The sequence below is a fragment of the Dreissena polymorpha genome, chromosome 3, assembly GCF_020536995.1.
Source record: "Dreissena polymorpha isolate Duluth1 chromosome 3, UMN_Dpol_1.0, whole genome shotgun sequence".
Lineage (NCBI taxonomy): Eukaryota > Metazoa > Mollusca > Bivalvia > Myida > Dreissenidae > Dreissena > Dreissena polymorpha.
Window position 1 is genome coordinate 141,134,513 of NC_068357.1, and position 24,732 is coordinate 141,159,244.

Sequence of the window (24,732 nt, forward strand, 5' to 3'; positions counted from 1 at the left end):
ATTACGTCAGTTATGACAATCATCATGTACAACGTCATTTGACGTTTAAAACATTTTCTTTGTTATTTAAATTGTGCAGTAAAAAGACGTTAACATGTAGTAAACATATAATTTCCATTGTTTTGATAAAGGCATTATGCCGAAACGTCAATTAAAGGAGTATAATCAGAGAGTTATAATAATTTAATATCCCTTAGGATAATTCAACTGAGCTTACATGTTTCCGTGTAGTTCGATTTTCCTATTCTATTTTTAAAGAAATAATTTACAACTAAGAAAATTGATGGGATAAATCGAATACTAGGTCGGTGCCGAATAAAGCAAAGTCAAAAATAAACTGCTTTATTCGGCACCGACCTAGTATTCTCTGTAAGTTGCGCACGTTCCCTATATGAGTAAAATGAAATAATATGTTCGTGTCTTACCTGTAACTTCATCAAGTAAGATTGGATTTTGAAATGATGTGTTGGCATATTTATTTAGCCGCCCGAGGTTTCGTGGTCTCATTAGCTAACATTGTAGCTTCCGACCAGACTGCTCATATTAAACAATAACCATTTCCGTATAACGCGGCTCCTAAAATGTAATGAAAGTAGAAGCGTTTCGTGTAAGAATGGTTCGTAGAAATGTACATGTATCAAAATATCCAGACGAGGTTGCTCAAAGGCAATATATGCCACATAGCACAAAGGCAATATATGCCACATACAGTGAAGTCGTATAAAAAAAAACTGTTCACAGTAAAATTTAATGAACATCCATACACGTTAACAAGAACAAAATATTTTTTCAGCAATTATTATCCAACTTGCCGTGGTAGGTCTGATGAACAGGCGAAATGGCAAGGCATTTAAGGCAACATAATTGCTTTGTGATCGATATAAGGATTTAATAAAAACAAATTCGTTTATATGATTGTCATCCCTCATCTGCCTTTAACCATGTCACACGTGGGTGTCGCCGGCATTTTCAAAGTTAGATATCCGACTGCGAGACACTGCTTTGATGGTTCCCTAAAATCAGGTACGTGGTAGTATCCAACTGAAATAGCATGGATTCAAAACGATTGCATTTTATAAATGCTCTGTTTCACTGGATAATGTCACCATTGTAGTGGAATTTCTAGTTTTCCGCGCAGGTTGAGAATTTATGGTAAGTGTTCGAGTGATTGATTAGATCTGTCTAATGGTAAAGGACAAAAAAAAAGAAATATAAATAACAATACTCAATCAAGAAACCTCGCTAATGGGGTCCGTCCATCTGCTTCAATGAACAGGTACCCAATGACCATGATGAATTGTTATATTATATATAATTAATGTATTGTAAAAAATGTGTTACAATAACACACAATAGGCAAGACAAATTATACATTGAAGACGAATATCATAAAATGCAGCAAAGACACATTAGCGCTCCGAGCCGATTGTGACGAAGATATTTCCTACAATAACCTAAGCATTCGTCTTTTTAGAAAGTGTTCGTGTGTCGTTTGAATAGATATCATTGCAGAAATTAAAAATGAACCGTTAAACTAAATTTAGATTCACATCGTACATGCATGATTTACATGCTGGCGAATTCGACTGTACAGACATTTACGATTTCAGAATTAAACATCTGGCTTATTTCGCATTTTTTGACATATGTTCTTCTTTACTTTAATTATATATTGAAATATATGTTTAATAAGTATTTTTTACACCTTTTATATAAATTAATAAATATTAGACAAAATCGTATTATCTCGCTTTAAAAAGGTTAGACAATACGTCAGGCGCATCCATTTTGGTTTTGTATTATGGTTGATATACATTTAATTATACCTTTTTGTCGTCATCCCGTTTTCGCATGATGAAGTTTTTCTGCGAAGAAAGTTCACTGAATGTAGACTCTGATATTTGAACGTGTAGAGCTGCAACGTAAAATATTGATTATAAACGCTATCATAACACCCGATGCGACTCGGGCTACATGTACATGTATGTTGTTCAAGACGCCTTGGGTTGACGGGGTTACGCTGTGTGGACGGTACGGTGGTACTATGTTTAAGTATAACATTTGGTTAGGGGTTACTCTTGCAAGGCTTTGTATGACGTAACAGGACTGTGCCGATTCTAGAACAAAATGCAACATCTCCCCACCTCTTATTTTGATTCCGAGAACATATCAGTCTTTGCACATGGCGAAGTCTTGAAGTAGTCGTATTTCGGAAACAACCGTCTAACATCTTAGTGCATCTTGGAATGAACTGTTTTGACGATGTTTCGATTACTGTTGAGTGCAACGGATACATCAGCTCATTTTGTTAAACGTAATTATTAATAAATAAATGAATATTGATTAAGTATACTCAAGCCCGGTATTCTCGCGGTATTGCGTTTATAGCCCACTTTCCTGTGTTTAAAAACAAACATTTGCGACTTACTTGTTAAATCTGCAAGAAAAAATCTCCCGCTGCTAAAATCAATCGATTCTTGGTAATGTTATGCATATACATGATGGAGAAAGTAGCTTGAAGCCGAATCTACTAAAAATCCATCGCGGAACGATATTTCCCATTCAACTTCTTCACTTTTTGGAAAACAAAATTGCGAACGTATGCTTGCAGGTGCTTGGGTCAGGCATACGCATTACCGGTATGGCTTTACTTCTTTGGGTTGAAAATCACTTTCTAAAACTTATCGTTGTTTTCAGGCTCTAACAATATTTGAATTTGCCGAGTTTAATTGATTTTTTTAAAGAAAAAAATGGAATCATGTTTAAAAAATACAGTTATATTTTTGGTCTTAAATTGAATTTATTTGTAATGATATCAACTTAATTGATTGAATTTTTGATGGTATGTCAGATCTTCGTTTATTCATGTTCGATTGTATTTTAGTACTATCTATACATTTTTTTACCGTGGACACACCCAATCGAATTATTAGATATGAATATGCAAATACTTTAACACCCCCGGAAACCCGATACACCCCCTGTACGTCGATATTTCAAACTGAAGAAACAAATGGCGACAGAAATAAAGACTTCAGTCATTTATTTCTAAGAATAAAGACTTCAGTCATTTATTTCTAAGAACGCGTTTATTTATGTTTAGTTGTCACATGATAAACGTTTCTTTTTTATAAAATGTTTTTTGCCTGATACAATGCGCTAATAAACCCATTACAATTAAAACAATTACGTCAAAATAAAATGAATATGTTTGAAAATCTTGAAAAATTAAATGAAATTGTCGAAAGGTTAAGGCCAAAAAAAATTGTAATCGAAGGTTTTTAATGTTTTAATGCTTGGACTTAAATGTATTTACCTTTCATGTATGTATGCAAAGAAAAGTATTGGCGTAAATGCTCGAAAACGCAATATATTCGTATTTGTTTAGGACAAAAATATACAAATTGGATAATGACCTAACTAGTGTATGGATAATTCCAAACTAACATCAAGAAGTCGATGGATAATGACCAAACTGCCAGATGTCTTTATGTCAGTTTGGATTCATCCTTAAAGTTTAATACCCGTCCTGCAAACACATCATTTTAACACAGACACACACTAGGTGTTAAAAGGAAAATTTTAAAGGACATTCCTGATATAATTTGGCATATCTCTGATACAGTTTCGTTCGCTCTTTTGTCAATTAACGTGTAAATAATTCAACACATAGGTCGCATTTCATGTAAATTAAAAATTTTCGAAGACAAATTTATCGTTTTTTTACTAGAAAACTATTAAATCATTGCAAAATTCAAAACACCTGTGTGTGTCAGACATTCACTTTCACATATGTAGAAAAATTACGTCATTGTAGTTACTAAATTAGCAGAAATGATAAAATAGTAATCTACCTTTCAGTTTCAGTTTCGGCCCAATTTTTTTTTCTTCAGTTTGAATTATCCAACTGAGTTTGGATTATCGACGTACAGGGGGTGCGATATGCTATGAAAAGTTGGATGTGCTTGGAAAAGTTACCGATAGATTTCGCTGAATTTCGGTAGGGAAAGTAAATCAAGTTCTATAATTGTTTAAAGGCATTTTTGAAATAACATATATTTTGGTATATGCAAAGGAGGTATTACCATGTATGTCACTAAAATCCTGGTTACTATTATTCAGGATTTATTGAAATATGGCTATTTAAAAGTCGACGATTCAGGGATTTATCCCATATTTAGCACTTTATTTACAACTTTCTTTAAAGGTATGCCAGTGAAAAAGTTTTTGCACCGACAACTATATCAACCAATGTCCCCGAGTAACCTACCTGCCAGGGTTTCTTAAAAAAAAATCGTATTGGTGGAAAAATTCGACTTTACATTCAACATGTTGATGCAAAAATGATATGGCCTGGTGCAGTTCAAAAGATGTCAAGATATGACAGGAGTGCAGTTCGTTATAAACTTAAAAGCTCACAATTACAGCTGATTAATGCGCTTTGCATGCTTGTTCCTTGCACTGAAACTTTTCATACATACTATTTGGTTACTGTTTAAAATAATTGTGGAGTAATTGATACTCTAACGTAGAAAACCATTTAATTATAAATGTATTTTAACCTCGTAAGAGCGATTTTTTACGGAATGAACCTCATTGTGTCAAGTTGTACAGAAAACCGGGCATAAAGAACCCCATACTGTAGCTCTGGTATGTACGGACAGACAGACAGACACAGAGACCGACACAGAGGAGAGAAGCAGAGTGAGAGAGATTCACGACATGTATGCCATAGCCGTTAGTTAATAATCTACCTCTTGTGGGTTTCGCGACTTGTAAACAAACTGTATTTCGTTCTCAATATTCAATACGATAAATACCCTGGAGAGTAGACGGTAAAAAGATGGATATAAAACATTGAATTTTGATTCGTGTCGAGTTCTTTCTCACATATCGCACGACCTACCGGGTATCTGTTTTATTGTTTAAATAATTGCGGAATTAAATGCTCTTCAGAAAAGGCAAACTGTATGTCGTACTTAATATTCAATACGATAAATACCCTGGAGAGAAGACGGTAAAAAGATTGATATAAAACATTGAATTTTGATTCGCGTCGAGTTCTTTCTCACATATCGCACGACCTACCGGGTATCTGTTTTATTGTTTAAATAATTGCGGAATTAAATGCTCTTCAGAAATGGTATCGTTATGAGGGTCACTATGTGGAAATATTAAAGAATATATATATATATCTTTTGTTAAAGGTATAATTTTACATTTAATTTGGAAATCTTTAAGTATGTTGTGATCTATTAATTCGAGAGGCATACCCCATACTAAATGGTATAATGGGAATACCATCGTACAGTCCGCACACCGTAACTACATTAACCCATGTTCTCTTGAACCATCTAACCCGAGTCGTATCAGGTGATCTGTCAGTTATTTAAACACTACTTTGGGGTCTTACAAAACGGACGTACAATGTATATTTGTGTATTTCGGTTAAAGTTTCGGAGTGTTTATTTCAGGTATATTCAATATTGAAAAAGGTTTTTTCTAGAGAAAATACTAACAGGTAACTTACGTAAACACGTGTCCACCAGGGTCCTGGCGTATGTGACTGTGTCCCCAAACAGGCAGTACCTGGTTAGGCCAGCGGTTATCACTCCTCCGACGGCCGCACCTACAACGAATGAGGTTTTTGTGTGTTTCCAATTTTCTCTAGTTATGAAATATATTTTCTTGTATAGTGAAAATAAAAAACACGTGTATGTACGTTTCATACGCAAACTAATGAAAACGTGTCTATAACCGAGGAATATCAACATACAACGACTTTTGAATGATGGCATATAATTGTCAATGAATTTGTTAACTTGTTTTTTGTTGTTTTTTCCATTGCGATATTATTATTATTATTAACGATCTATCAAACTCCAAACGACATTACATTCGGTTCGAATATCATAAACTTAACATATTATACATCTAGTTTTGTCTTGAACTCGACGTTATAGCCGCAAATTTGCATTATTAATTTATTTATCGTTAAAGTAAAATTTCAATTACTTCTTGATAAAATTAATCGTTCTGAACTTGCGATTCTCTATTTGATTTTATCTTTCAATGTACCGGTTGTTTCATTCGTGTACAAGTCTTTTAAAGCAGTCGCACATACGATTGTCACGTAGATTACCGGTGTTAATGCCGAAGCGTAGCTGTACTTTCCCGCCCAAAACGTGAGCTGCCTGTATTTGGCCGACTCGTTCCAGCAGATCCAACGCGAAACAGGCGACATCAGCTGCCGCGCGAGCGGAGATACGCACCATCAGACCGGAAGCCACCATTAATCGGCTTCCTGGAATATCCGGTAGATGGGTAACTTGTTATTGTTGCATGCATAGAAGGCATCCATTTTTAAACACGGGACTTATACACAATTTGATGCGCAACTTCAGTGATCCGAAGATCACCGTAACGCGCATTCTCGCTATTTGATTTTAAAAGCATTTTCTTCCGCATATTGTTTTTGTTTCTTTGTTTTTATTGATTCTATTTATATTCCTACTTTTAAAACTTATTAAAGGATAAAACACGCATCTGATTTCAGACTACAGCTTATCGGATACTATTGTTTCAAGTTCAACTATCGTAATACATGTATTGCAATTTGTACAGTACTTGTCTCTTAACAGCTTCATTTGATTCATCGCGCAGATGAAATTTCGACACTTCAAATGAGACATGCATCATAAAATTGAAAATGATCGAGCACGACAAAAAATCGAAGGCGCCCGTCGTTTCAAACTGATATTTTTTATTACTACTATAACGGTATATTTAATATCTAACCTGTTACGCATTTTAACAACAAGAGTAAGATCTAAATTGCAGACATCCACATGCTCGGATTAGTAAAAAAGTGTAAATTTATCTAAACAGTTTCTGTCTTAGTCCGCAGAATATTTAGTCAATGGTAAAGGAAAGTGTTTGAATTCTTCATACTGCATACGGTTGTAGATTGCATCACATGCGATTCCTTATTGTCGGGTATTATGACCATTATAGTGCATAAGGAATAGGCATTTCTTAAGCAATTGTTTTAGGCATACGTTTGACCGTTTCCTTGGCCCATTATCTTTGACTGATAAATCGAATGACGCCATTGTGGCGAGAGCAATACAGGAAACAATATATGGAATCATCAGCGTTTAAAAAAAAGATTTTTAAAGCTTATGAAAATAAAAGCGCTGGAAGCATTACTTAAAATAGTACGTGTTTTTTGAAGCATATGATTATAAAAGCGCTGGCAGCAATACGTGTGTTTGCTTATATTGTGTAAACAGAGGGCATTGTAGTACCGCATATTGTTGTAAACCCAACTTCGGTCATCAAAACCAAAGTGCGTTCGCTTTTTGTTCAATACATGAGTGCATTGAAGTAGCACATATATAGCGGAATGAAATGCACTTTGGTTATACCTAGCACATCCTTATTTCCATCGTTACATCATCATTATCATATTCGTTTTATATTGAAACGAAATGGACGTTGGTATTAACTAGTAAATACCTATTTGCACAATTCAATCATCATTATCATAGTCGTCGTTTTCGGTAATCATCGTAGTTGTCATAATTTTGGAATCATTTTCATCATCGAAAATACTATCTTTATTATTATTATTGTCATTATCAAACTCAATATAGTCAAAGCATAGTTTTATCGTTATCATCACCGTACTTTTGAGTTCAACATTGATGTTATGTTGACTCCAAAGTGTAGTGCAACATGACACAATTCCGTTTCTAAGTTTTTGTTCAATAATAACGACAATCTTTAAAATTAAATAAAAATTGTGAGAGTGGTTTTTATGTTAAAAGGAATGGGTGCACGTACTTTTAATTTGAACACACTTTGTAAATGTTTCTAATATAAAATATCGTTCATATATCTTAAGAAAGTTTTAAGTTGAATCGAATTAATGACATTATTTAACATCACAGTCAACTTCTTTCATCAAGGATTATTTACCGATGACATTCTGTTCTTTGAGATATTTTGTAAATCTGCACTTAGATTGCGTATGTATACCAAACATTACATTGAATATTTAAAGCTGTACAACTAGTCAAAAGCTCTTACCAGCGCATGCTATTTTGCTGACGTTGAACGGAATCAAGCGTTTTTCGTAGACCTCAAAGATGTCACTAAGCAACGCGAAAGTCTCTGCGGGCGTAGTCTTCGACATGAGCATGTCGAAATTGCTGATTTCCACAAACATGACGGTCACCTTGGGGAAGAATTCCGGTTCCGTGGCACATTGATGCATTCGCTTGGATATTTTTGCGGGAACGAGTTGCGAGAGAAGGGACTCCGTCCTGCTCTTTTCCTTCTCAAGATGTAGCGTCTTTTCTTGGAGCATGTCTTTGACGTTTTGGATGTCCTTAGCGATCTTGTAGATGAGGCAGGATACGGCGAACGTAACCACCACGGTGACGATGAGCACGATGACGTCAATTACGACCTCGACTTCATCCTTTGAGATTTCATCTTCTACTTCCTACAAGCGGAATGAAGTAGTTAAAAAAATAACAAAGCTTATTGGGAAAATGATGTCGTAAGATTATTTCAATTTGAAGCGGAGTTACTCCGGGAGTCATGTTCCGTTAGATGTATTTCAAGCCTGGTCTCATACCTTGTGTTAAGAATAGCCATGGAATAATTTTCAATTCTATTATTTGTACCTCTAATTCAAATGTTGCACGTACTAGCAGTGACTGGAATACTAGATGAATTAAAGTCCATGAAAAAAAGATAACACATTTTGAAATTTGAAGGTAAACATGTGTTTTGTATTGTTTCGTTTACAAACTTGCCCTGGTAAAGTTACAGTAGGGAGAAAGATCAAAATGGCAAGCGCTATGAGCAATGTATGACCTAAATAACTCTGTGTAATTTGGATTGTCCGCTCCAAGCAGTTTGTTTTTGCTTTAGATAATTGAATATGTAATAGCTCTGTTGCATATGAGTTTACTTGTTCGCACAACAATCACCGACTTGAGCAATCATGTCCATTTACGATGTTTTAACTCGGGCGAGCTAACCGTATGGACATCAAGGTTAAATAGTGAATTGTAAGCAAGCTTCGCTCGCCATGGCGTCTGTTCATGATCAAGTCACTTCGTGCGGAAGGCCATCGTCATACAGGAATAGATTCTAATTTACTAATTAAAGTGTAAGATTAAAGTGGGACTTTGTGTCTTCTAATAAAATGATAATAAACTATTGCGCTTGCATATCGTTGAATCTAATTATACTATCGCAGTGACGATCTGCCACGCTGGGAAACTACAATAGAGCACAAATCACACTAACTGCTTGAAGAGTCAACAGAATGTCAAAGCGTGGAGAGGAAAACACATCGAGGAAAAAAGATTCAGTCTTGAAGAAATAAACAAAATATTCAAGTGTCTGCTCAGAACTAAACGGCAAAAGGACAACTACCATCAACTTTCCAAACCAAAACAACTGATTATCTTTCGACCGCTAACATTGATCAATAAATTTAACCATCACATGCAAACCTGACTCTTCCATATGCCGTATCCAAAATGCCACAGTGGGGAAGCCGATCAAACGGCTGAACACATCCGCCTTAAGTTTGTAAATCCATGACCAACCAGAGAAAATGTAACCTATGAGTCATCAGGAGATGCTTTTCGAACAATTGGTCTACTTGTTTCATATTTGCTTCTGGACTTGATGATTTTTGTTGATGTTTGCGTGTGAAAAAATAAATGCTTTTCAGATTTGCGTGTTTCCTGAAGTGTGCTGTTCACATTCAAAATATGTTGATTGTCTAAGTTTTAGTTCAAAATCGAAATTGCATTGTGCTGTTTATAACATTATTCATGTAAATCTTACATATAATAATAGGACCTTGATATGAATAACATACATGAGCAGTATAAAATTCAATATAGATCGGATTTGCAAATTGTAATGAATATCAACGGCCCACATAAGTATTGAAAGAATGTATCTTTATTGTTGCCTCTACCTTGCCTATCCTCTTCGTGTCTTGACAAATGAATAAGCGTTTATTGAAAAGTCAATTTTACGCGCAATACCAATTAATTAATAAGAATTAACAGTTTTAAGAAACTTTGCATACACTGATACGGCTACCACCACCACAACGAACCTTCAGCAGTTCATAAATTTTGGAATCGTCGATCTTTCCATATCGATGTAGTCAGGAAGTCTGAACTTACCTGCTAACAATATTATGGATGTTTTAAAACCAAGCTTTTATCAAATTTAATTACTTTTTCGGTTGAATGTTCACTATTTACTTAAGTTAAATAACAGTAATGTAAAACTAGCTCACCGATTCGATATATATCGCCATTTGAACCGTCACCTCTTTCAGGTTGTCAAGATATGCGGTCATGTTGTCCAACCAGTGTACGCCGTTGTCTGTTGAAAACTCGTTAATAGAGTTGTTAATTATTTCCGCTCTGAGTTCATCGACAATGTCTTGTAAGCGGGGATCAACAATGTCTATGTAAAGTGCCTGGCCCTTTTCAGAATAACTGCCGAATGCCGCAAGGAATGTCCTCGCGAGATCGTAGTTGGACTTGTACCAAATAAGTCGCTTCATACTCGAAGGTCCTGACAAAAAAGGAAATTGTATTTAGATGCCAAGGTTTTACATGTTTTTTATTCTTAAATATAAAAGAACTTTATTTCCAATTATAACGTCATTCTAAAAGTACAAGAAATCATTTTACAGCAATGAATACTTAAAAAGATGCATGTGTGATTACATATCAGATTAAGATATCAGTAAATTATACAAGTGTAAGCAAATCAAAATAATTTGTAGAAACGTTATTTACATGATTACTGTAAAGTGCATTTTTGTGCAAGTTGTAAGGAAACAATTATACACGTTATATATGAATGTAATTTTGAACAACCGATACGGCAGGAGCTGACATTGTTATTAAATAGTAAACAATTTTACACATTTTTGGAACTAAAAAGGAGGCACTGATAATCAAGTGATTAACTTTATAATTATTGTGAAATTTTACATATTCAATACCAAATTAAAAGTCAAAAAGCCAAATATTGAGACCTTCAACAATGCTCTAAGAATAAAAATTATATTGGAAAAGCAATTAAATTGCCTTAGAAAAAGACCAAATTGATAACATTATAAAAATGGCACAACTTTGCAATAACTCATTAAAAGAATCTGGCCTATGTCCCCGACATTTAAGGATGTTTCTGTTTCATCTTTTTATTTAACCCTCTAAACTTTTTTTATTTGTGTGTGAAATTTTGTGAAATATGTCAAATATTGCGGGCCTTTTGATTTTGTTGTTATTTTACTTTTTTTTTTTTTAATTTGTTTTTCAATGATACAACTCTCTTATTATTAAAGGGGCCGTTTCACAAATTTTGGCGTGTTTTGAAGTTTGTCATTAAATGCTTTATATTGATAAATGTAAACACTGGATCTTAAAAGCTCCAGCAAAAAATCAAGTATAACATAAAAACATAAAAAATGAAGTAAACCTCAGCAGGGCTCGAACCACTGACTCCTGGAGTCCTGGAGTAAAAAGTCTACGACCTAGACCTCTCGGCCATTCTTCCAGATACAATCACAAATGTATTTTATACTCTAGATAAGTAATCCTCGTAGTTTCACAAAATATAGCGACAACAACAGAACTCTCCAAATTATTAAATCGTTTCGCGTTGCAACGCTTTATAATTTTTAAGTTTTTAAATCGTCAAAAGATGCATATAATGGCTATGTTAGAGCATAGTAAATGTTCAGTATTACTGTTTCCTCATAAATAACAGAACTACCGGTAAAACGAAATTTTGCGAATCGGAAACAACTTTTTTCAATTTTGTCAATTTACCCAAACGTGAAAAGGCCCCTTTAAACATAGCTTTTCCCCACTCCTTTTCTTTCTTTAGAAAATAACATAGCATCGTCTCAAAAATATTGTTTCTGGTAATAATGTTAAGCAATACCATGTTAATACCTAAGCAAATACAGTGGTTTTTCTAAGTATATACATAAAATAGCTTTAAATGTATGTGTATGTGTATGTGCAGACATAGTCAATACATAAGATACTTGAGTATATGTAAGAGACCAAAAAGTTTTGTTGCTTCATATGTTTATTCATGTTGTAATACAGATGTTTGTTGAAAATCAGTTAAAAAAGAGATTACTGTTAAGTTCACAAGTATGTTTGAGAAGTCAATATGTTGAGTAATGCACTTGAAAAGCTGTGTAGATTATTGTTTCTTCGTTTGGTAAATAAATTGTATAATGTTTTGTTGTGTTAAAAATGATCGGCTAATATATTCTTTTCCTTCATTGTAATGACATACGAACATTATACGAATCTTCTTTTGTATACGTCTTCGGTTTACGCGACAAATAGGTCAAGGAGTCAGATGAAATAAATGTATGATGGTATTTTACACCGGTATTCCGCTGTTTAATTATCTCTAATACTTTTTCAGTATTTCATAATACCCCCTTTAAAGTTTGTCTGCACGTGCAATTACTGCTAGTTAGTTTTCACTCTCCTTTCATTTTGCTTAATATCTTTGTATGCCATGACATTTGCGAACGCAATTAAACAGTCTTAAACGTTAATTATCTTCCAAAGAAGTGCTTCTGGTTTGTGTCGTATTAAACCCATTTTATCTTTACCCGAAAATACACGCCTTTAATTGGGCGATCTAGCAAACGGGACAAACATGCATGATGCAGCGCAGTAAAAATAAATAAGTATTTTAAGTTTATATCTTAGTTCATGAACGTCAAGATGATTGGTAATATAATTTGCATTAATAAAGATACTATTTTTTTCACATTATTTATCTACACAAATGATGTTGCGTCGAGTATTCACCGAAGGTTTGGGAATGTTTATAGTCAACCCTAAAACTCAAGAAAGGAGAGAAATTTTTGTTTTTATCGACTGTTTTTATGAAAATTCACCAACTATACAAATAAATTATTAAAATTGAGATCAACGCATTGGAACGGTGATTGCAAAGCATACCATTTTAATCCGTTCCTATGCAGAGAGAAAACGAAAACCTGAATGCCAACATGTGACCCGTCAATCAAATATTACACACGTAATTTAACAGTAATAAGTGTAATGGGTACCAGCAATCTATTAAAACGATTATTAACTTGCTATTTTATAAATAAATATGGTTCAACTACACAAGTTGTTACATGATCAAAATAGCGAGTTATCTACAAAAAAGTAGGAAAAATAGGTGTAAGAAAGATCGTATGTTTCACCTGAATTAATTCTTAAATATCTCTATGTGTCAATCTTTTATCGCCATTCAGCACATAATCTTAATGGAACAGGAATCTTATTTTATTACATTGTACATGATGAATGATATCCTCTTCTGATATACTTGAAGGCACTGAAATCGATGATAGTATAGTGTGGCATAAGACTTTTTTAGCACATTGTATTAGTTGAAGGAAGAAGTACTGCCGATGATAATTATACCAACTAATTTACCGTGATGTTATAATTCTCCGAGGATCGATGTTATAATTCTCCGAGGATCTTGATATTATCAAACCTTTAACAAAATTACGATATAAAGCTTGTTACTTTCTGTAGTACACAATACTTTTCTGTTTAATTACTATGGGGATAGAAAGTAAACAAACTTCATTAGACAACCACTTTCCTATGCTCACGCAACCTTAATACTACTTTATATATTTAACGGAAATACTAATATTTGTTTTTCACCATACTTTTCTGACGTATATTGTGATTTATATAAGACACCATCTTTATTGTATTGCTAAAATTTAACAGTAAACCTTGTTTTCACACAATATGCTAGTAAAAAATGATTAAATTACAACGAAGCATAAGTAAGCGACACATTTGTAACCAATACGGCGTCATATGTATGATGCCAAAATACATTAACTCGTTTGACACGCAAGCATATCTTGCGCGTTGTTAGATCCGTAGTCCAGAAGCCTAACGAAAACATGTGTTGGATCGTATTTGCATCGAATGTATTGACCGCCAAAAGCATAAGTATTTAATCACCGCCATAGGCAAAGACATTCGTTTTTTATAGCCACAGAATAAATAAAAATAAAACCAAACAACAAAACAAATACCCCTCTATATTAAATACAATAATACAAAAATATAAAGGGTGTACTTATGTGTGTTAAATGACAAATAAGAATGTACAATAAGTCATGCATCATCCAGTAAGCATGATATTGTAATTGAATATCCGTGATCTATGATCTTAGCTACAACTTCAAGAAATAATTGGCGATTGTGGTCGTCAAAGATAAATAATTACCGTGTGTGTAGAAATGGGAGCCAATGTCGCGCTCTAAGCCCACCATTTGCTTGCATCTAATGAGCATGTGATATGCAACCAGCTGGGCCCATATGGGCGTGTCTCGCTCTTCTTTAGCCGCCTCTATCATCCAGTCTACCAACACCTCAAATATACAATCAGTTAAACAATCTTAATAATAATGAATTCGCCGGATACATGCGTGCGCATTTTTTTGATAATAAAATTTGAACATGACTGTTTGAAAAGGTAAGAAGGATATATGAAAATAATGTATGTGTTTTTCTCTTGAAATAAATTTCTTATACGTTATATACGGTGTAACCAGTCGTTTTAAAACATTTGGCATTTCGTGAAGTCCCTTAGTGGAACAGTCATTGGGCGAAATCTCAAATCTTGAATCGTTTAGGATCGCATATATATATTAATTGCAATTACGTCTGTCGAGACTGTGTAGAGATTGACAACCTCCTCCAGGACCGTTATATTAGAGACCTCCTTACGGATTCGCCTCAAGTTCTCATGGAATGACTCCTTGCTTGCAAAATAAGCGGGCAATGAGATGGCATCCTTGTGCGACACCCAGTAAGCCAAACGTTCGAGGGCATTGTCCGTGTTTCTGTAGGCGTTCAGCACTCTCGGGTTCAGAATTTCGTCAAGATTTGAACTGAGGTAAAGGGACGCTATTCCCGTCTCAAGCTGTAGGTAATGGATGACGACGCCCAGTTCCAATGAGTGATTGACGTTTACTTTCATCGAATTCTTGGATTCTATTGCCTAGTACGACAAAACAATAATTGAAACTAGACTATCATTGCATCAGGTTCATGGACATAACGCTTTAGTCTCCTATTTTGATTCATTAAGTGTGCATGTTTATGAATATATAGATATACTATTATTTTCTAAAATAATTATAGAAAATGCACTCTAGGCCTAAGGTTGCTTTCAGCAAATAACATACAACAGACGCTTCTAATAATAGGTAATGATGTTGCACCAAATACAACTACAATCTTTTCCATAGAACGCGAATTGTTGAGGCAAACATAGAGTAATATTTATTCAATAATAAATAGCTTTTTAAAACATGTGCTATTGCAGCATCTTTAAATGACAAACTTATTGATTTCTTTCTAGAACAAATTATATTTTATTCGTTTCCACAGAAGCAGTTTATTTTGTCTTTTGCTTCATCAATCGTGCAAAGCTTTCAAATCTAACTCGTCAATTAGCAGCAAAACCATTAATCGAATGCAATTTGCATTTGAAGATACTGTGCAATTGTATTTTTGAAGAAAACGTGTCTCAATGTCAGTAAAACAAAATAATAATGATATAGGATTCAACTTAAATGAAACCAGTCAAATTGCGTACACTGCCAATTAAATAAACCCACTTTTTGTAGACATGGTCATTTTAAGAACAAGTTTACGTGTTCTAGATTTGATATAGATGAAACATTTATTAAAATATATTGTAGATTCAAAATCAATATAACAAAAACCTATAATATGGCCGTTTAACTTATTTGTCAACAATAATGCTAAGAATACTAAAAACAAACATTAAACAAATCCTATTAATCGGAATATATCAGGCAAGAGTGAAGCTTAATATGTGTCAAAATATTATTATTGTTAACATTGTCTTGATATCTAACTATAAATTAAACATGCGCAAATATTCATCGACATCATGAAGCTAATATATAAACAAATGTTTTCAGCACCTGGTGCATCAGTATTTCAAACAAAAAGACTGGACTTAAGATATACAATAACGAGTGTTCCCCGTACATAGAAGTTCATTGCAGCAAAATAAAACTCAACGGAAGACGTTGCCTACGCAGTCTGCAGACGTTAACGATTATAAAAAAGACATGCTAACATCGTTTATATCCGCGACAAACGAACGCATAGAGAAAACGTATCAGGGCTTATAAATGAAAGATTTTCATTTTAGAAATTGCATTTTGGGATTAGATCATGCCTATGACGATGTGTTAATTTAGCATAAACGACGTTATTAATGTATGGGAAATAAAGGTTAATGGATGTCTTGTTTGTTTTAACATTAGATATTTGACTCATCAGTACACGTACCTTTGCTGTTGCCCTCAGATGCAGGCTGTTTTGTATTACAAGAATTATGCCGGGTATCATGGTAAGCACAATGATTCGCCACATGCTCGCGGAGCGTTCCATGTCGCACAAGCTACGCAGTCGATACGTGATCTTAAACGGCAAAATGCTTTGTATTCTTTCCATATCTACCGCCTTCAACTCACCATACGTCTTAGATATATTATCGCAGGTTTTCACTTAATCTCCTACACTCCGCGGCTTCCAACATGCAATGTCAAATTTAATGTACATATTTTTTAAATTTACGCGCTCAATTACGTGTATATTTTATGTCGCATAAATACAAATTGTTTTGTTGTTTTACACGGTTCACAATATTGCTCAATACTTTATACGATTTTATACCAAAGCACTACATCACCTGGATTGTTGTGACTTGCGCTGTAAGATACCATGTCATCATTAGCGGGAATACCCAATAACGAATCGGCATGCGATTATTGCGCATACCGATTTCGCTACGATGTAGGACCCATACCTAGCGGAGACGATAATAATACACATGTTTATGATAAATTTTTACTAAAAGTACACCGTGCTTAATGAGGAATCTTACGCTATTTTATAATTATCCATTATAATGGACTTTTATCCTCTTTTCGCACAAACAGTATAACTAATGACGAACTAATTTCCAATCAATTACATGTCATTATTGCAAATCATGCGGTGATAAGCGATTTTATACCCGATATAAATCTTCCGTTTAATCGGTTTCCATTTTCATTAGTGTCTTTCAAATCGTATTAAATTAGCACGTTAATATAAAGCCGGGTCTCAGCTGGTGCAGGCTTTTAGTATCATACAGAACAGAACAGAAAGTTTTTTTTATGACTGAAGCTTATACAGCTCATCGTCAAATACATACACGTAATCAAGCAAACAGTACATATCCGTCAGCATAACAAAAGGGACACACACAAAAACCACACCCAAACGACCAATGAAAGTAAAAACGAGAATATAATTTTATGTTGTTTTTTTTTATATTGACTTCGTTAGAATGCTCGGATAGTATGAGAAGGCTTGTACCGTTTTAAAAAAAGTTTATTGAATGTTAAGACTCGAAAAAGGTTTAAAATATATTATTCTGTTCGATATTTTGAACTTAATTTCTATTCCGGGACAAAATATATTCTCTAATTAATCTATATTTTTAAGTTATAACAGATATGTGCAAAAAAATATGAATACAGATTTTCTTGTCTTATTCAATAATTGTGGACATTTACTTGGTATTCCTTGGTTTTCTTGGTCTCACTCAAAACATGAGTGGAGAATCTCAATTTTGCTTTGATGTTTCTATTTCAGAATTTCCATTTTATCATTGTGTATTAATCGTTTGAAAATGACTCGTAATTCCTCAAAAGGAAATAATAATGAAGATTAAAAAAATGCCCTTGACATGGAGTGAGATTTATCGCAAGCTTCATCACAATTTCTACGAATGATAATGCCAAAATGTAGTAGGGCGGTTTTTCGTTGAACACAACGCCAGAGTGAATTAATTTAAAATCGTTTAAATGTTATCCATCCAGATCCAGATCAGCACAGATTTAACCTATAATTACAGTGAATAATAAGTGAAGGTTACAACTGACACGCAAAATGTTAGGCATTGACAACAAACGCACACGCCCAAGGAGAATACAATACGAGAATTCACACTGTTTTAAATCCTTCTATTTTTCTTCAGCTTATCATCGTCAAATACGCTGCCACCATCTCGATATTAAATTGCATTCCAGACAAAACTTATCGGTACTGCTATTATGAATTGTACCCAGGTAATATTACATAATATTACGTTTGAGTAGAAGGCTATAAGAAGTCATATGCCATTGCCGAATATAGTTTGGCAATAAAACCTCGTACTGTCCATAATTCACCAATATACCAAACATACCCTTACGATAAAAATAAATATGATAAAGTACTTAATATGCATTCGAATGTGTATTCCTTAAAATTAAAATTTACAACCATTTGGAACAAACCTAGATGAGTTAAATTAAAATCTTGTTTCACCACATACAAATTGTAAACATCTCTAGATATGTCTGATTTTTTATATGTAGTTCTATCATTATAAACCAGATCTTCATTCTTGTTTTTAATAACAGTTCAATGACCGCATAATTAAACTCATGTTCGCCATAACACCATTTAAATTCGTTAGATCTTCGTCTCTCACAGGCACGGTTTTACCGGGGGGGGGCACGAGGGGCACGTGCCCCCCCCCCCCCAGCCGCTTAAGTTTTTTTTTCGTGTAAGTGTTTTTTTGTGAAACAAAGTTGGCCTGATGTTCCCCGATTTCCGACAGAGGACGTGCCCCTATCAACTTTACTGTCTACTATCCAAAGGGGGGCACATGTTGTACGTTAACACTCGATTATCACCGTCGCAACAATTTCTGTAGCGCGATATGCTCTCTTTTCGGCAGTAGATTTTAAGCGTCTGGGTAACATTAAGTGTCTGTCATTTACACTAAATAAGCGTCTGGAATGATCTTAAATATTGATGTGATGGCAAGTGCATTGTGTACACACCGGTCTTACTGACCTGTGTACTAACGCGAAAGGAATTGTGGGTAGCACTTCTTTTACGATTGAAAAGTGAAAGCGAAAGTAGGTCTTCTGATCATCGCGATCAGTCTTAAAAGAGATTCAAAATCACATTTAAACATAATTAAATAAAATTTCTTTAAACTACATTCCGTTTTAAACACACAATAAAAAACGATTTTTCTTTCATTATGAACATTTTCATTCCTACGCAGAACTACTTTGGCGGAAGCTTGATTCCCCAAACCAGGGGAATGTGATGCGTCTTAGTATAGAGGAGACAATAACGTAGTGACGTCACCATCTATGTATAGAATGATGGCAAGTGTACCAATTAACACTGTATTGTCAGATGTCATAACCATGGGAACATTATGTATGGAGACGTTTCTGGCGGTGTATAGTACAGCGTATCACGGCAATGTCTTCATAACTATGAAGCGTAAGGCAACAACGCCGGATCGATTTTTTTGGTCCGTCCACAAAAACACACAGAGTCAGACACTGTGCCAAAGTTTTTGAGTCTAAGATAAGATTTATTAAAATGTATTATAACCCGTTTATTGCAATAAGTTTATTCAGTATGTTATATGCCTGTTTAACTCTAAAATATTGAAATAAAAGAACAAAAAGATTGAGTGTAAATTTATTAACAAATTTCTTCATACTGATAGTATAATAAATAAAGCCCATAAAATGATATATGCCTGTTCCGCTCTGTATACCACTTGTAGATATTAATTTCATTACCATTATTGAACTTAATCAAACCCTTTGTGTACTTTTTCAGGTTTTGCATTTGAACTAATAACATTCACATTTTATCACGCTTTATATAAACTATGATAAAAAATGGTTATTGAAATATTGATCAGACCAACAGTATTCATGTATATTTTGAAATAAAATGTTTGCATAGTTAATTCAACTGAATTATACATTTCTAAATACTCTCTCTTTTCTATTTTCAGAACTCATCATGAAGATGTCTGTAAGAGTCCACCTATCAACTCAAGTGTGGTTAAAGCTGCCACCCCCCTACCAATTGGAGCCACAGTGTTTTTGTAACTTGTTGTACCGTTGAATGTCAATAACAATTTTAAATAAAAATTAAACATATTTAACACGCAGCGTTTTTTATTTACTTATTTATGTTGAAATCAAATCACCTTTATTAAGTATCAACGTATTAATATATGACCATTCATTATACACTGATTTCTTGCCGCCGCCGCCCCCCCCACCCTTCCGCATTTGTTTTGTGGAAAAAAAAATTGTGCCCCTCCAGCTATCTCCTCTCTGGATCAGGCCCTGTCTCATATGAGGGATTCATAATACCCCCATTATTTAATTCCTACACATCAGAAATCTGAAACGTTGCAAACTTGCTTTAAAATTTCATTCGAATCATGGCATATTTTAAAGTAAGTAGTTTATAAGTTTTATACCAGAAAATATTATTTCTAACCTTGACATTCCAAAAAGAACGTCAGCGCATGTGCAGAATAAACATCAACAAGCGCCAGAAAGAACTTAATTAGTGGGACTTTATTTTAATCTGTGGTTATTGGATCACAACGTGATATTTCCTTGGTGTACTGTTTTAGTGCTAATGAAATCAAAGCGCTGAAGGCACTGAAGATGTTCGCTATTGCATAAATTAACACGCAATTCATTTTTCAAAATCAATCGCAAGCTTGAAATGAACTCACGCCATTCAACTTTATGAAGTGTGTGTCATAGCGCACGGGTCGAGTTTTGTGTGCACTTTTTATCATCCTTATTATTTCATAGAAAAACTTAGACAAAATAAAAACAACATGCTTTTTGGACGTTCTGAAAGCATAGAAAGTATGATGAAAATGGTAATGAGAACTTAATATAAAGAAAATTTGCAGTCACCATCATATTAAAGGAATATTTTTTCTAATATCAAATAACTATCTCACCAAGAATATAAATTCATAATGAACGTTCCGTGTACAAAACTTATGATTGTTGACACCATATACAAATTCAAAATATACAATAATCTTCGTATCTTGTATATGGAGGAATAAAAGTATATACATTTGCTGTTTATGCTTTACTTGTTACCCGAGCAGTTCACACGGTGTCAACAACGCTGACATAAACATAGGTATAGAGCACTAATGCGCTTTTAGGCGTAGCTGTTTTACTCAGTTTTCATCTTAGTGACTTTTACATAACGCCAACAGACACGCATGAATATTTTCGAATATTTAATAAGCTGATTCGAGATACAACCTCTAAATTTTTGCTACATCACTGCCTATGTGCTCAATTCAAAGGATGTAGCACTGTTCAGTGTAAGGAATTCCGGACTACTCTCTGTATGCTCAAACGACACAAATTGTGGCCCTGTTACAATTACGCGTTACAATCCATCTCGAAGAATTTCACTTTCGCCTCCAAGATGAGAAAACAATCATTAGCGAAATAGTATAGTGTCACGATAAGAGAAAATCGTTTAATTATCATACCTCAATGTTTGCCGTACTTGGTCAGCACGTCTGGAAATCATACCTTAATGTGTGGATAGGCTGCCATTATTAACAAGTTTGCTATTTTGAATTCAATTTTGTATCAAAAAGCATTGTTCTTAAATGTGGCATTTTCAATTCGCAATGAGTTTTGTAATGACCTTCGTCATGCGAAAATGGGTCTTATTCCATATGCGCCCATCATATAAATAGCCCACTCAGCTATCTCTCCTTCTGGTAAGGAGAAACATAACATATTAAGTGATTTTATAGCGAACAGCATCGCCTATGGCCTGACTGCGCAAAAGCACATGTTTGGTTTGACAAACGCTTGCCGAAACGCATAAGACCTATTTTCGCATGACGGCGCTATTGACGTGTGATTTAAATGTGTCGAAAGAAAACTGCGTTTAAATCAAATATCAACATACGATATATTTCGATAGTGAAGAAAGATACTCATAACAAGGCATATGAGGACACACATGAAGTGCTCTCCCGTAGTATTCTTTTTATCTACTCACACTAATATGTGGTTTGGCAATGCTAACACACATTTCATGCGGTGAATATGCAACTTACAAGTGAAAAACACAACACAATAGTTTAACTTTTGTTTAATTGTATTTATTTATTTAGAAAAGTAAATTGCAAACTTTATTTCAAAGTCAGCGTATACGCCGACTACATTTTTAAAAGATATTTATTTTTATAAATATATTTAATATAATATATTTAGTTGTTTTCGGTTTTAGCGATTATAATTGTTGTAATTGATGAACTCATATCCAACTGTCTATTTATTGAGAACTGTGAATATAAACAAGCTAAACCTTCTACTAACCTTCTACTATTGCGTTGCTAGCACCCGTAAATACAAAAGATCGCGCTATCTGTTGAGAACCAAAGAACGTTTTCCAGAAATACCCGCTGTAGTAGCATGAACGAAGTTACGAAACAGGTCATTCGTAGTATTATTATTAATTGTTTGTTATATTCGGGTTAAGCGATTATGAAACATTTTTTTGTTTTTGTCTATCGTATCGGTGAAGTTATTGTTGAACTTATGTTCAACGTTTTATGAATTGAGAATATAAATAAGCGTTAACTTTTTCCCGAATCTATTAATAGCCTCAATCGAATGACCTGTACTCCTCGTCATTGAGGTGTTCGTGAGAGCGTATTGCGTTGTTATCGCCCGTGGACTTTCCTTTGTTTATCGACAGGCGCATCTATTAATTGCCTTATATTATGAATGGACTGAGCAAAAATACTACGTCATGAAGACGCTGCAGAAAGTGGACTATTTTATTCATTCATAAACAATCTCCTCCGCGACACGTACAATACGATCATTGTTTATTGATTCTTTTCTATAAAAGCACCGTTCGAAACTATTGCATTTAACACGATATTATTATCATGTTTCCATTTGTGAATGAATATAATTGGAGAACTCAAACATCTAGCATAAATTATACAACTCTTTTTCGCGTGGATACGCGTAGTAAGCGGGTATTGGGCTCCTAGTAGCTAAGGCGTATCGACCTGAATTTTAGACTAACCACCTTAGACGGTCGCTAAGCGACCATCTAAAAACTGAAAACCTGTGGCATTGGTTCGCATCAAATAATCAGATTATTCCCTTATCAAAGATTACAATACCTTTACATGAATTTTTAGACGGTTTATTATCCGTATTTTTATATTATATACATTTCATGTGAAAGATAGCAGAGACATGAAACAACTACATGCTGCACTTACGTTATCATTATAACTGATGATTAGTTTTTATACATTTCTGGAGCAAAGTTTTGTAATGAAGGTTCAAATTATATACAATGTATTAGCATGAGACTGATCTGATACCTTTCGTTCGATTTAAGACCTTTACTATTTTGTTCTGGAAATATACTGGCTTGTTACCGGATTAAGCAGGTTACTTGGAAATAAACACAATTGATTGAACTGCCTAAGATTACAGATTGCTACTCAGCTAATTACAAATTGTCTGTCAGACTAATCATCATTGGAACATGTACTGTTTTTTAAGACATTCAAGCCATTTTACTGTCAGGACCTGACCGACAACTAAATTGATGGAAAGCGAGAATTCTGATCGAATGAAATTAAATGATGTATTTCTCATGAATAAAAAACAAAACAAAACACGTTTTGTATATACCTTTACTTTAATTATACTGGCAGTCAGCTCGTTATTGTGTACCTGTAACATACCAAAGTAATCATATTAGATTAAAGCATACGCAATAAGAAAAGATGCGTGCGTGAAATCTGTTTTTGATTAATCTCTCAAACAGATGTCGATTTAACACTTATTGGACCAAGTCGTGGTGTGGGTTTTAATATCTGATACTTCTTTCGAGAAAAACAACTTCTTTATAGAATACACTGAGCCAATGATGCTTCCGAGGTATCGTTAAGGAATGGAAGTTTTTAAAATACGTGGTGTAATCTACAGGGGGAAGTAGGTTATATGTTGTTGTTTTTTTGCAACACATTTCGAAGAAAGTTAAAAATTTGGCAATCTGGTGCAATTGAGCGTAGAACAATCCATCCGCCAATGAACAGAAGACGTGAATAAGTTGTTGCATGGTTGATGTTTTTAAGGCAAATCGTTGTTGGTTTAATGCTTGTATTACGAAAATATGTCAACACAATTAAGTCGCTAACGCGTCGATAGATTGCTTTCAATTAACGCAAGCTGCTGCACCAACAAAATCATTGGCTTATTGCTGATTTTAAAGATACAGAAGATGCTATGGAGGTTGCGTTAAAGAGGAGATTGCACAAAAGCATATTTTAAGCCATATTAAAGTGGTTATTGGTTATTCAACCGTTTCTACGTATTATGATTCAAGGACATACACTTGTAAGATGACTACTTAACGGTAACATCTAACATTTGAGTTGCGTATGTGTTGACACATTTAATCATAATAAATAATTTGTGAATTATGCTTTGATGGATTTAAACGTTCGTCTTTGAAAAAAACAACACCATAATTAAAGTTAAACGTAATCCTCACCAGGGCTCGAACCACTGACAGAAACAATTGGCAAAGATGATCATCGTATCAAGACGACTTGTTGCGTGCATTATAATGTCGCTTACCTTAAGATCAAAGTCACAGT

At 34.2% G+C, this 24,732-nt stretch overlaps 1 protein-coding gene across 1 annotated transcript; it reads right to left on the reverse strand.

Annotated features, from left to right (window-relative positions):
- Nucleotides 1-907: 907 nt before the first annotated feature.
- On the reverse strand, nucleotides 908-16,565 carry LOC127872646 (receptor-type guanylate cyclase gcy-10-like). The gene is made up of 9 exons (XM_052415975.1): nucleotides 16,464-16,565; nucleotides 14,797-15,135; nucleotides 14,359-14,503; nucleotides 10,340-10,623; nucleotides 8,092-8,509; nucleotides 6,125-6,304; nucleotides 5,531-5,629; nucleotides 1,827-1,915; nucleotides 908-1,041 (listed from the first exon to the last, which is right to left on the reverse strand). Exons 1-9 carry the CDS (start codon nucleotides 16,563-16,565, stop codon nucleotides 976-978), a joined length of 1,722 nt encoding a protein of 573 aa, XP_052271935.1. The 3' UTR covers nucleotides 908-975.
- Nucleotides 16,566-24,732: the final 8,167 nt, after the last annotated feature.